This window comes from Thermobia domestica, chromosome 3 (genome assembly GCF_964235325.1).
Source record: "Thermobia domestica chromosome 3, izTheDome1.hap1.1, whole genome shotgun sequence".
Classification (NCBI taxonomy): Eukaryota; Metazoa; Arthropoda; class Insecta; order Zygentoma; family Lepismatidae; genus Thermobia; species Thermobia domestica.
In genome coordinates, this window is record NC_137456.1 from 142,852,236 (window position 1) to 142,867,366 (window position 15,131).

The 15,131-nt window shown below is 34.6% G+C and overlaps 1 protein-coding gene across 4 annotated transcripts in view; it reads right to left on the reverse strand.

The window, feature by feature from the left end:
• The window catches only part of pod1 (coronin), a 112,171-nt gene that overhangs the window by 56,731 nt on the left and 40,309 nt on the right, over window positions 1-15,131 (reverse strand). For 3 of the 4 annotated variants that reach the window (XM_081751769.1, XM_081751771.1, XM_081751770.1), the window contains exons 7-9: window positions 10,423-10,678; window positions 9,178-9,324; window positions 2,722-2,985 (exon numbers count right to left, since the gene is read on the reverse strand). In XM_081751769.1, coding sequence (XP_081607895.1) covers window positions 2,722-2,985; window positions 9,178-9,324; window positions 10,423-10,678 — 667 coding nt within the window. The remainder of the gene's footprint in view (window positions 1-2,721; window positions 2,986-9,177; window positions 9,325-10,422; window positions 10,679-15,131) is intronic. The other variant, XM_081751772.1, reaches the window with a different exon arrangement.

Sequence of the window (15,131 nt, forward strand, 5' to 3'; positions counted from 1 at the left end):
ATGCAGTTAAAAAATTAAAATGAATATCCTGAACAAAAAGAGAAGCAGTAATTCTGAAACAAATGAAAGGCAAAATGAGGTGAGATGAAACACTGTAAATTCAGAGTTTTATTTCGTTGTTATCTGTTACTCGTTTTTTTCCTTTTTCTTTTTTTAAATAGATGCTACTGAAAACGTGTGTGGCTTGACAGGTGAAAATATTATCGTGACTCGAGATAATAAAATGTTTCCATTCTAAGGATCAGAAGACATTTTTAAATTTTAAATAAAACAAATATTTTAACAAATGAACGACACTTAATTACAAAAACGGTGAAAAACGACAGTCAAAACATTGATTGCCTCCCAATACTACACAAAACAACCAAAGTATATCAAACAATGCTTACATGACTGCCTGCCACATAAAAAGCCCTTTAAAACGGATTAATATTTAAACTGTCTTTCTCGATTAAACCAATAGCATATTACATTCGTTGTTCTAAAACAAAGGAATTTCACGGACGTTCACTCTCGTATGAAACGGACTAAAAGCTATGAGACTAATACTTTGCCCTAGTTAAGCCAAAATAAACAAAATACAACATTTACTTCCTTTCTTCCTTCTGAACATTATTATTGTTCGTTTTCCCTCCATTCACCTTGCGTTTCTATTAAGTATTACAACACAAAGGCGGCAAAAGCACAGAAGCTTACGGAACTCCTATAAAAATTTCGAAGCAAAAGACGGATTGACATTTTTTTTTTAAAGTTCATAAATGGAGCATTATACTTCACAAAAAGAATGGCCAGTAACGCAACTCTCTTGGAGAGAGAAATAGCGTGGTGTGGAATGGCCTATTTGTGAGGGCTGGTTTTGCATGATGGTTTATACATCCGCTAACTCAATCGGATTCAAGCCCCTGCCGCGGTTCGGAACCTACATTAATAGATCTGTCCTTCATAATCTCGGTGTTGCATAAGGATATAACACAAAAGCTGAACTCAATTCAGCTCAATTTAAAAATTACCATCCTAAAAGACTTGCTTTTGACGTTTACGATACATTTGTCTGAAAATGAACAACACAGGTGTAAATAAATGTTTGTAAACATTTAAGCTTTTAATGTATTTTCTATTCGATGACAGATATGTATCTGTTTAGGACATTAAGTTTAGTTTTACGATCTTCGAGTGGGAAACAATACTTTTTTGACATTTAGAAAGTTTTTCGTATTACATGTATACATTGAAGAATTTTGGAGAACTATTGAAACTTCTTTATGAAGGTGTTCTTGTCATATCAGCTTAAGGTTTAAGTAGTAACTCGATACCTCAAGAGGAAGCACGGTGGCTCAGTGGTATGGCGGTCACACCTGAAGCAAAGAGTGTCTAGTTCGATTCCAGGCCATGTGAATTTGTGGTGGACAACTTTGTGTAAGGGCTTCTTCCATTTCCTCCTATATTCTCATTGCATTAAGTTGGACGTATCAATAGAAATTTCATTTTCGGTATTTAAAAAAGTAGACCAAACTTATAGTAGCCAGAAGCTACCCGCAAAAGTATGTAAGTATGCTCTTTATACATAACGTTCTATACACAACTTCAGATAGCATGAAACAATCCAGATACGATTTTCGAAATTTTCTTTATATGAAAGAAAAATATTAAAATTGGTCTAATGCTTCAGAAGTTGTGAACCACGTTATATGCATGGTTGTGTACATGTTTTAGCTAACCATTCCATCTTCCATATCTAGCTTAAGCAAAGAAGTTTTTTTTTTTTTTTTTCAATTAACTCTAAATTAATCAACCAACATCTACTTTTTCCGTAACTGTTAAGTCAAATAAAAAAAAAGTAAATAAATAAAAAGCTTTAATCCGTTAATACGTTTTCGTTAGGAGCCAAAGAAGAGTTTCAAATTTTTGATAGACTTTAATAATGATAGACTAATATTTTTTTAATCGTTACATGTGGTGTCTCATCTGAATATTTTCGAAACACGAAATAAGGAAGACAACGGCTCAATCTTATATCTCGTGAGACAGATATTAGAAAATCTGGGTGATAAAGGTGTACCAAGAATAGTATCCTGGTTCAAACAAGAACGTTCACCAGTAATTCAGCACTTGACGATTAAACTGTACTAAAGCTATTTCACATTATTATTCCAGAGAACAAATTTACCACACTCAAAAACAGAATGAACCAAAATAACATCCAAGCATTACTTTTGTATAACTCGAATAACTGTAATTTATTTAGACTTATAAGTGTATTACGACTATTTAAAATATTCTACAGATTTTTGTTTTAGCGATACTGACAATAACGCGAAAGAAATTAATATATAATAATATAATCCTGCATAGTAACATGTTAACATCAGAAATATTTTTATTCCGTTTTAATACAATAGTATTTTGATTCATTCTATACTTCAAGTAACTAATTCACATACATACACCTCATTATTACACTCCACTAATGCCAAAATAATATTCTACTAAAATGTGGTACATATTTCCGCTATTACATAAACGACTTGATCAAAACAGAACAAAACAAGTGCAGTATACCAGCAAAAATTAATAAAAAACTGAAAATAAAACTTCTGCCTTCCTACCTATAGCGCTTAAGGCTGCACTAAAAACACAAGCAAGTGCACATGCCTCACCAACTACACAACCACTACACAGAATGGAACACTCGCTACGTGTGATCCTTCCATGCAGGCTGACCTTGAAAATGGGTGTCATGGTTCTTGGTCGCACAGCAGGTTTTGGCGGCTCATCACTACTTTCCGATATGGATCCTCGAGATCGTGGCAGTGGTTTTGGGGGAACTTGCTTGGAGTCCTTTTTGTCGTAGATGTGGTTATGATTACCATTTTGTATTTTTTCATCTTCCACTTCAGTTGATCCGCCACTTGTTTTTAATTTGTTTGATTTTGATTTTGTAACTGTAACTGCTTTTCTTAAGTCATTCAGAGAACCCCTATGCACCTAAACATGAATTTTACACGGTGAAATATCGTTCGATATTCTCACACAGTGTGGCCATCAAGATTATTTTCTTAAAACTACTAGACATAGCATATAAATATTAAGAATATACCCTATATCATAATGAAAAAAAAAATCATTTAAAAGTGTTTAAACTCATTTCCTACATTTAACATGTTTCCCCGTCTTCAATAATGTTGTAGAGCATCTTTCGCTACTGGCTAAGGCTAGGGAAAAATTAGGCAAAATGGGAAGGTTTAATATTCTGAGGAGACTAGTGGTACAATCTAGCAAATGAAAGGTACATTACTGTGGCCAGAGTTTGTTTTTCCCTTCGCACATATCGTCGCAACCTTTCCCGCTCGTGATTGTATTTGATTTGACAATTCACCTTCTTCGATCAGTCTGTAAATGAAATCAGTACTTACAATATTGATGGCATCATATAACAATAAGATTAATGTGATATACACAAATTAGTTTAAGAGAAAGCCGAACGACATCTTTCTATTTAAATTTACTTTCTTTTTTAAAATTATTTCTACTGTTTTGATGTTTATTTGTTTTCAATCTGGATAAACGCAAAATGAGAAGATAGCATCGGTTACTAACAAGGAAATTTAACAGCAATAATTCACGAACCATAAACATTATTTTCATAACGGACGAAAACATCAAATATATAGTTCTACAATCAACGAAGATTTCTTAAGGGATAGGCACTGAGGATGGTGACATGTCGCTGAAATGTTAGTGTTAAATTGCTTTTTGGGTGCTTTGGTTAACATTGTTCGATCTGATTTACTTGATATGCATCTATTACGTCATGAAGTAATTTTATTGCGGCCCATTGACGTCCCTTTTATGAGTGCGATCCTACGTATTACAGAAAAGTGACCAAGTGGTTAGTGACAGCGTGTAGTCATGGACCACTGTCAAGTTACGGAACTTTTAAGAGGGCATATAACAAATATGTATCAATAGAAACAGTGATGAATTTGTTTAAAAACTCCAAAGACAGCAAAGCCAGACTGTGAAGAAAGAGATAATTCTATAAAATAAAATATTTTTAAACAGATATGATGCTTTTAATGCCGACTTATGTATGAAATAAACTGATCCTCCTACTTCTATAAAGAATTAAAACATTCTGAATTTTTACGACTGTTCTCAAAGCTCCTGAATATTCATTGACATTCTAGTCTTAACTTGCAGCTGTTTATAAGTTTTTATTTTGTCCCCGTTTCATCAAATAAAACAGAGTAAAAAGCACTTCTTTCTGACAGAAAAATGATTGTAAGAAAATGGACGGGCGAACGAAAATTTGGAGTATGCACATAAGAAGGATATCTGACGCATGTATTCGGAGAAAAATCAGTTCACGCATGCCTCGCTGTTTTAACATACACAAAACACTAGTCTCCCCGTTGTAAGTACAATAGCATTCCCCTACTAAATCTTCAATCATACACACACACATATTTTGTGTGTACAACTTTATATCTCATCTAAATATGAAATGTATGTTCGAAACACTTCTAACATATATATGGCACATAGAATTTTAAAAAGAAAGAAAAAAATCCTTTGCTAAATAAGATTATCTAATATCAAAATATCAATTTAAAACTGAGACATATAATAAAATATTTAATACATTTTGTACACAAAATGTACTTAAAATTATCTATGATATGATCTAAATATATTTATCTTCTACTGAAATAAAGAAGTTTCATTAAAAACAATGACATGTAGTGTAAGTTATACTAAAAGGAATTGTTAAAATTCACTAAATAATTTACAAATATACAATACAAAATGAATATGAATACGCATATTGATGTATCTGTGCACAGAGCAAATTATGCGGAGTCCTAAGTGGAAGATTCTCTTGATATCCACAAATACTTTATTTAGAAAGCACTTAGTAACACGTATGAAAATAAAGTGGTTATTAATTTTCAAACTTTAAGCAATCATGCAGAGAATAAAATTCACAGTAAGACTTAAATCAGTCACAAAATTAGTCGCGAACATCATCAATTTTAAAAGGGTTATAATGATTATAAGCAGACACGAAAGAAATGTACGCCATTAATCTTGTAGGTATATTATTTATACAGTAACAAGTTATGAATTTTATTTTCATATTATGACGTAAGTGTTTCATATTAGCATAACGAACAATATGCCACTCAAGCATTTTGTATATAGAAACGAACATTCCTCCTTACATAATTTTACATAAGCAGCAGCCACGAAAAGTCTGAACTGTATCTTACACTGAATTATTTTTCATAATTCTAGCATTACGAAATTTTTAAAGTTTGTCCAGCACATTTCTGAAATTATTTCCGTACATCCATCCTGGAACACCTTTTGACCTCCCTGCAGCAAAATTGAGCAATAACTTTAGATTATAAATAGATTTTTTATTATCTATTTATATATAAAAATTAACTTGGAAGATTTTAGAACACGAAATAGAAATTTCACTCTGTAATTTGGAATGAATAAATGAACTACGAAAGGATTATTACTAGAGAGAGACAAAATATGCAATTCCATAAATTTAAATCATGCTTCATGAGAACAAGAATATTAATTGTTTTTTGATATATCGATTGGAATAGCATGTTTTAAATTTTTATGATTCATATTATTTTGAAAAAATTTCATATTTAGTGAAATTCTTAATATTTCTTTCTAATCAGTGCGCATGCCTAAACAGAATCTATAACTTCGCTCAACCCAGTGACCCTTGTAGGAGGAAAGATTCTTATTACATCAACAGCAATGGGCGGAATCCCATCTTCCAGTTACATATACTGTAGAGGGAACTCTGCTAGCAAGTGGGATTCTACCAGCATCTCCAGCATTGGTGCCGAAACATGTGAAGGCAACCTTACATCTTACAGCTTCCCGACATTGCAAGGTGCCGAATCGAACCATATGACCAAAACCCAGCCGCCCTATCCATGATGTGGAAACTCCTAGTAAACCACGGAGAGGCTACAATCTCATCCCTGTCCACCTCAGATTACGGCTTAGGTACGCCTGCACTATCAGAATTAATGATTTGTGTAATCTTCCCATTTAGGAGTGGGACGAACCTCTCCTCTGGCATGATATCTCTTCACATTTGACTCATATTACTTAATGATTAAAAAAATACGTCAACATAAGATTTAGTTGCACCCTCATTATATTTAACTTTTTAAAAAATACATTACTATATCCTACGAAGGACAGAGCTGTGCTTCACTAACGTAAAATTAGGCGAACCGAGAGGGTGACATCGCTGAGATGACTGAGACAATGGCAAGCAATTGCGCCTTACCCGAGCTGACCCCAGGGCTTATTACGGCGGACACTTGATAGCCTTGTGAATCCACAGACACCTATCTACGAAACTGCCACGATCATACATTCTTGAGTTTCAAATATAGAAACCCAATTAAATGAGTAATAATGAGGATAAGCTTAGTACGCACAGAAAATTCTTCTCCCAGTCTCACTACTATTGCTCAAGGAAGTGTCCGCAGTTTCCAAGGCTGTCAGTAACACCCATATGCGGTTAGCGTATGCACCTTTGGAATGGAGACCCGGATTCGATTCCTGGCAGGAGCTCATGTGGTTCGTATCCCACGTTAAGCTGTCGGTCCATGTCTCATATAGCCTCGCTGTTAAAAGGGATGCTACAGTCAAATCAATTCAAATCCCCATATCACAAGTATGATAATGGGATATACCCAGTAGTGTCATTCAAATCATTTAACACTCGATTCTATGATTAGCATAATTGACTTAGTATTGACTACTAAGTCTACTATACTGCACGAGTTGAAACGAATCACAACCATTACGGGAAGATCACTGTTCGTAAAGATATGGAAGTATTGTATCACAGTGTTGTCAATCTCGTGACAGCAACTTTTCCATCCAATGTCATGTGATTCCCCGATTAAATGCAAAATATTCCGCCAATTAAAATACGAGGCATGTCCAGAAAGTAAGGTCTCAAAGTATTCCAAGACGGGACGAGTAATTAGAGCAGGACGTGTTTACGCAGGAGTAAAAGAGGAACATGTAACCTGACGCGAGCACAGTCACGTGAAATCAGTTTGGTAATCGGGTCTCTCCACGCTAAGAAGCTGTCAGCGACAGATACCCACCGGCAGTTGTGTGAAGTATATGTCAAGTGTGAATATATGGTCAGAAGATGGTGCAGACACTTCATAGAAGGCTGTTCCAATGTATACGTTGAACACCGCAGTGGTCGACTGTCTGTATCATGCCTCAATTCGTGGAAAGTGTGCAAGCAAGCAATTCTGCAGAACCGCCGGTTCACGATGTATCAACTTTCATGTCAGTTTCCAATCTCTCGTTCCCTGCTGAATGAGATCGTCACCCTGCGTCTAGTTTTGCAAATTGTGTGCACGATGGGTTCCAAACAACTGACAACGCAGCACAAGAAGCGTCTCGAGTTCAGTGACCAACCTGCTGCGTAACCACCAGAAAAAGTGACCAGTTTCTCCATAATATCGTCACCGAGAACGAAATATGGGTATCTTATGTGACCTTTGACGCGAGGTCGGGGCTGTAGGGCCAGTGATTTCCTCCACCCGAGGAGATTTCTGATCATCAATATTTCGAGAACCCAGCTGAGTTGCAGACGGTTGAGACACCCTGGCTCTAGTCCTTGGCTACAAAATTATTTGAAACAAGCATATAAAAGCTGGTGTCATGTTACAACACATGTCTCAATAGGGATAGTACACATTTGAAAAGTAGGTTATGTATCTAGTAATAAGTAATAAAATCATTTTCTTCTGATGTTAGTGTTTAATTTTACTATATATTTTATTCTATGCAATGAAACATAGCAACGTCGCTTGTGAGCGCGCCTGAACACAGAAACATCAGGGACCACATCTGGAATCCCATTTGGATCTGATCAGCGCAACCCGAATTTAAGTTTCTGAGAGGAATCTTAAACACATTTCCAGAAACTACTTCTGCACATCGGCAGGTTTACATTTCCACTGACAAGATGCTATAGAGAATGGAAGTGTCATATCATATCTCAATTGCAGCATATTTTAATTGCCTCTTTTCAAAACTGAAAAGCAAAAATATATAATAGATTCTCAAAAATTGTACTAGAAAATTCTTATTACTATTTTCGTAAGTACTGGATCCAGAGGGGGGAGAGAATTTTAACTACCAGTTTTGTGATGCTGACAAATTTTAACAGTCGGTTTGGGTGAACCGGCTGAATGACATCACTGGATACGCCCACTGCGTGAGTCTCAGTCCTATTTCTCATTGTATCTACTGGCAGAGAGAACTCTTCTAGCGAGTAACAGCCTATCAGCATCTCCAGTGTCGGCTCCGAAATGTTGAGACAAGCTCATATCCTCCTTTTGGTGCCAAAAACCGTAAGGTACCAAATTCCACAATTCGGCAGAGTCTAATACATTTCTGGGAATCCCTGGAATTCCAGAGGGGCTGACAATCTCAGACATGCGTACCTCGGATTACGATTAAGGCACAACGCGCTTTATCTGACCCAACTGCTAGTGCAGGCCGCCGGTTTAGGAGTGGGACAAACCACACACACACATACTGCTTCTATCATAAGGATATACATGTTGAACATTCTCAAACTTGCATATATTTGTTTTACTCTAATTGTATGTTACTGTATCATTAAGGTCAATATATAGTAACAACACCAACTGTTAATCTTACGTATATCTAGAAACCACATAATTCATTTTTCTTTTCGTATATTTTGGACTTCTGAGTTTCGTAATTTCTTATTATTTCTTCATATTTTGCCTCTCTTTAGTATTACATCATGTTCACATAATTCAACTATGATGAAGTGTATTTAAGAAATATACGAGATTACTACATCTATCTACACATGCCTTGCGATTACATCCTTTTAAGACTCAGATTTACAAAAAAAAAAAAAAAAAAAAAAAAAAAGGTACTAATCAATGGCGTAAAAATAAAACAAGATCTTTCCTGCTAACTAATTGTTTCGTTCTCTCACCATTTAGCTGATTAATAAAGTTAATAGATATCGCAACTTCTATAGATTTACGCATAATCTTATAGCTATGTATAAATAAAGAAGACAAACAAAAAGTAGTAAATATTATTTGTGTTTTGTGTTACCTGGCTGGTGTCACTTTTTCGTTGAGCTGGATCTAAACTAATTTTTGGCACAGCTTGATCAGTTCCTTTCATCCACTGCTCAGCTAAAAGCTGAGTTGAGCATCCTGTTGTGTCGGGGAACAATTCGGCATGAAAATCACGGTAAGACTGTAACGAAACGACAAAATAAATAAGCAAAATAAATTGGAACATTTTAACAGTAGGATACATGTATATCCCAAGATCTAATACCACGCAAATTATCGATGACTTTATATTTCTGAATAAAACTGTTAATAATGGAATCCTACTACTTAATAAATTTTCCTTATTCATATTTAATTTTTTTGTTCTTATGTATGATAAAACGACCAATCGTTGAAGATCTTTTGTACATAATTTTAACGCCCTTAATTTTATGCTTAGAGATATTGAAGGCTTGAAACCATTAACTCCCTATTCTTTGCACCCCTAATAATATTGTTTAAATTTCTATATTGTTTTTCCATTTAAAAAAGTGTCTTAAATACAAAATAAAATAAACTACTCGCATTAGAACAAAAATATATTAAAAGAAATGTAATATATAAATATGTATAAAATGTAATGGGTGAAAATTTTATTGTTTGGAAACTAACAGTTCAAATATATACCTATACCTAGGTATACCACATAAGTCCTAGCAAAATAAAGGAAGGCAATTCAACAAATTTCATTGGAAAGTTACCCTTTTTATAATCTATTTCATATTTGTTACTTGTTAACTTGAGGACTGGATAATGCTTGTAGAATCGGTAGTTGTAATCTATGGCTGTTCTGTGCCGAGTGATATACTTAGTCTTGGGTTGTAGTAATCGGTCTATTGGTCAGTAATCCTCTGAATTCTTATGTAGAGTAACCTCAACACAACTACGTTCACCATTGGCACTGAATGTGACTCCATATTTATTTGTAACACCATCTTCTGCTCATTTCACCTTATGTATCGTTCATCAATGATGATCTATGCACCTATAACCTAATATCTTCTTATGAAATACCTCTGAACTTCCATTTTTGATTCTCTAAATCTACATACGTACATACATATATATATATCAAACGTTCTGTAACTATATTAAAGATTGTTTTCACAGACTATTTGACCCTTAACCTTACCAACTGAGTATGGTGCAACCTTGCACCATTTTGTGCTTACACAATAATTACATATTATATTTATTACTCCAACAATATTTATAATATTGTCAAGAAACCAGTTATTACCTTCCTTGGCACTTGATACATAATTGGAATCACTGCATTTGAAGTGAGCTGAAGTACTCGATTAACTTCTCCCTGCATTATTGTCAAGGCTCGTTTTGGAACAAGACAAGCTCCTTTTGTTTGCTCGCCTGTGTGCCGAATACCTTCGGTAAGATATGGTTCCCTATCAGTAACTTCCATGTATGAAATAGTTGTATCACCTTTGCCAGCAAGGAAGAGCATGTTGGTATCAGGGTCAAATAAAGGTATCAAAATCCTGTTCAAATAGAAAAATAAAGATTAACAATCATTCAACGGGAAGATGAGAATCAAATTTAAGGTAATTCGTTCACAATTATTTCACAGCAAAAAGAACTTACATTATATCACTAACACGTACAATTATTGTTAAAGTGATCACCACTAAGTATGGCAAGAAGTTAATACTATTTCCCTAACATTGTGGCACATCCACAACTATAATCACACGACCATTACACTAACTTTCTTTTTCATTTCTTACACTGAATTCTTTCAGCAGAGTTTTCAATGAAATGTTACCAAACTTATAGCGAACTATTTCAGAAGACATTGTCCGAACAAAATACTCCTACCAACGAAAGTGTCATATCTGAATATCCCATAGAGAAACTGATTATGTCACACTGCAGTTATTAATTAAATACTTATATATGAAATATGAGCGAACAAAATACGGAAAATCCACCACTAAAAGTTTGGGTTCCTTGCTTTATTGTAACGATGTGTAGTGTCATCATTCAACATATATTACCTACTAATGTCTATGAAACATTTTTGATATTACGCTGTATATACTGTATAACAGAAACAGGTAGTATCACGTTTGAACACGTGTACTGCCCTGGCTCCCTGTTACTTCATAATACACCAATAATCCAGTACTCACGAAGAGTTTCTAAATACTGGTTTATAATCTCACATGCTCATCACAATTCGCGAAGCCACTAGCTTCTTTCCCCCCTCATAAGCCACACGCAGTAGGAAATAACTTCCTGTTAATCAAGCGCTCTGTCATGGGCAATCGCATGGCCCTCCTACGTCAACCTACCGATGGGACGCCAAGATAACTAACTCTCCGGTCATCATCATTTCAATTTCTCATCTGGTTTCAACTCATACACATTTTCCTAGTATGTATCAATCAGTGTTGAAGTATTCCTACAGACTGTAAAAAGTGCTTCGGTAAATTCGACTGCTATTACAAATAAATTCAGGAAGAACTTACTTTGCTCTTCTGTAGTGAGTTACAGACCTTAGAACTATTAATTATAATTTTCGCTTTAGCAGTAGCGTCAAAAAGGGGAAGAATAAAAATAAATTAATTATACAATTGTATAAACTCACATATTATAAATAAGAAAGTTTTAATGTGTTAGTGTATTTACAATCTGTGTAAGAAATTCCCATTCATTCTATCCCATTTTCCTTACCTGTATTTTGACAATGTTCTCACTGAAGTGTATAGAAATTCAACGATTAATGCTTGTTCTATACATTCCTAACACTAAAGAAGAAACGAAAATGAAATGAAATCTTTCAATTTAAGTCCACGATTATGTCCTTTAGGGTAAGGGAGACGATGATTAAAGCAAGTGAATGATGACAGAAGAACTGGTGGAACGAGAATGTGGGAGGAAACGAGAGCATCCGAGAAAACCCACTAAAGGAGAGAAAGTACTACTTTTTTTAAAAAAAAATTTATAAAACAATTCCTTAAGCGGCTCACATTGGCATCAGTTCCTTCTCCACTAAACAAATCGTTATCTTTCTTGATTAGACATCAAGACTTGAGAACGGAAGTCTCGAGACTTACGTATCAAACCTACCATTTGTGTACAATATTTTTGTTTCAAGTACATGTACACTCACCATATCAAACGCCTCTTACAATGTGGATTGGCAATTAAAAGAACCTCTCACCTTAAAATCCTTTCGTCAGAGCTCCCTCGTGACTATGTGGATAGCGTACACGCCTTTGGCGCGGGAGACTCAGGTTCGATTCTCGGCGGGAGCTCATGTGGTTCGGATCCTATGTTAAACTGTAGGTCCATGTTACATATAGTCTCTCTACTGAAAGGGACGCTAAGCTCAAATCAAACCAAAAAAAAACTTTCGTGAGCACTCTCCCACGTGGAATGTTCCATCTATACTGCCCGCAAACAATTTAATTATGAAGAAAAAAATACTTGACTATAAAATTAGCGATTTCAAACGTTCTCACTCAATTCTTGGGAAGATATACTATCATCCTATTAGCGAAACAACCCTAATCCTTACTGTCTATAACGAGTGCAACTTACCTCACTTCCCCATTTTGCCTTGTACCTATTTCTACTTTTACTATTATTTTAGATTATTTTTCATTATTTTCTACATAATATTTACGTTGTTTTATTTGAATAATTATTTCTTTTTTAAAGAAAGAAGTGTGTTTTTTTTTTATGAATTTCTGTGTGGATCGTATAGTAAAACTGCACGTTACATTCTAATACATTGTAACTTTTTTTTTTTTTTTTTTTTTTAATTTTGGAAAATTATTTTATTCTCAGCCAGCAAAGACAAAATAATACTTTCGAAAGATAATTTAAACAGTAAATTCTGAACAGTCAGTTATAAAAGGAAAACTTCTAATAATTTTCCAGGAGGTAATGTACCTAAAATGGGAGCCACATTTCCTCGCTGAACTGCTATGCTGATACGTTGTATCAGAAAAGTAGTAGCCCGCTTGTCACCAGTAAGGTGTGTAATACGTTGGCCTACTTCTTTGATGAAATTGAGCCCTTCGAGGCCCCAAATGCCGTTCGATTCAATGGCTACGGGCGCGAACATGTACACCTTGTCTCAAAAAGGTTGAGCGCATTCTTTACTGGTGTTTTGAGGCAATAATTTTCTAAGTCCAGCTTCGGGTATCTTCGGGAAAAAGTAAGCCAGGTTCGAACCTCCAAGCCAGCCTTTGCAATCGGGAAAAAGTTTGCAGATGTGTTTTTCTTCTTTTAAATATAATAAGACTTGTTACCAAGTGTTTAAAAAAGCAACATTGATTGAAATACTTAATGATACAATATTTCGAAACCTTTTTTTTTTTTAATGTTAGCACATGCTTGTTTGTCATTTAGCTCTCCATACGTAATGGAACATTTAAATACGTTAAGGAATCTTTCCATATGTAAAAGAATGCTCAAAGTTAAGAAATAGAACATAATTATCGCCTGAGTACTAAAATAAAAGTCAAAGTAGAACAGAAAAAGCGTTTGTAATGGATATGAATGTCATAATTATCTTGAGATCCGTTACACCTCGCTAGAAGGTTGTGTTAGCTCATTGGTAAGCTGTCGGATTTCAAATCATAAGGTTGAGGGTTCGAATCCCGTCTAGGCTAATCCTTTTTTTTAAATTATATTTTCCGCAATGCATGAAAAATTATATAAAATAATTACATTAGAATACATAAGTTGTGTATATATAACATAATCATTGCAGAACATAGTAATTATTATGTTTTAAATATAACATCTGAGATAATTTTCACAGTAGGTCGGTATTATATATGAGGATGTAAATACAAGTTAAGAAACTCGTTCAATAGCAATAAATAAATCATGTAGTGTATTTATTTGCAGCTATTTGTCATATAGAGGGTAATTCTCAACATTCATAATACAGAATGTCATTTATGTTCTTGAAAAGTTATTCGATGCATAAACAGAAGGTATAAACAGAGAATCCAAAGTCGGAACGCTCGCAAAAAAAATTCATGAACCCCAAAGGTCACGTGAGCAGACTGGAATTGCCCTTATGAAGCATGCCACAGCAGAAAGTCTTTACATAGATTTTCAATTCAATTCCTGATATATGCTTTTGCAATGTGGAGGTGGTGATGCCTTGAGTCGGCCTCTCTCGCTCGCTCGCTCGCTCGCTCACTCTCTATTTATACAGAATATAAAAGTGGATTTATGTGTGTATTTCAACATAATTCTGATATATCTAGAGCAATTTTAACTATATTTCTTACAGTCTGGAAAAAGAGTACTGTCGGGATACATATCAAAAATGCTAGAAACGGGTCGATATTAGTATCGAATCTATAGTTTCGTGGTCGCTTAGGTGAATAGTTCTACTTTCAATTCAAGTCCAATTAAGCTTCCATTAGCACCCAGGGTGGTTACGTAGCGACATAAAGATATCGAAATCATTCGATATTAGAATCGAATCGTAAGTTTTCAGCGCCGCTAACAGTGCAGCATTTCCCATTAGTCCACATTAGTCCATATTTCACATTAGTCCCATTGCCTAGAGGGCAACATATTTGCAGAGTGCAAAGTTTAAAACTTGAACAATATTTTAATTTTTTCCGTATGAAAAAGTTATAAATCAAGAGCAAATATACTATTTCACGAACAATCCTCTTTTACTATTCTAATATGTTTAATAATAGCGTAAGAAATCTAATAGTAATTCAGAACATGTTTCACAGTTGTTATTTTTTGTTACATAGTTGTAGCTGTAGCATGTAGTGAGTGGAATTTAACTGTAATAAATTCACTAATTAACCATATTCGAATTAAGTTTTATTTTTAAGTTCGGGATGAAGGGGTGGAGAAATATGTAGTTATTGGGGGCACCGAGCTTTTCTACATTTTACTTTCAAGATCTCCATTTTTCTTTTGTCATTTGTTCCTAATAAAAAA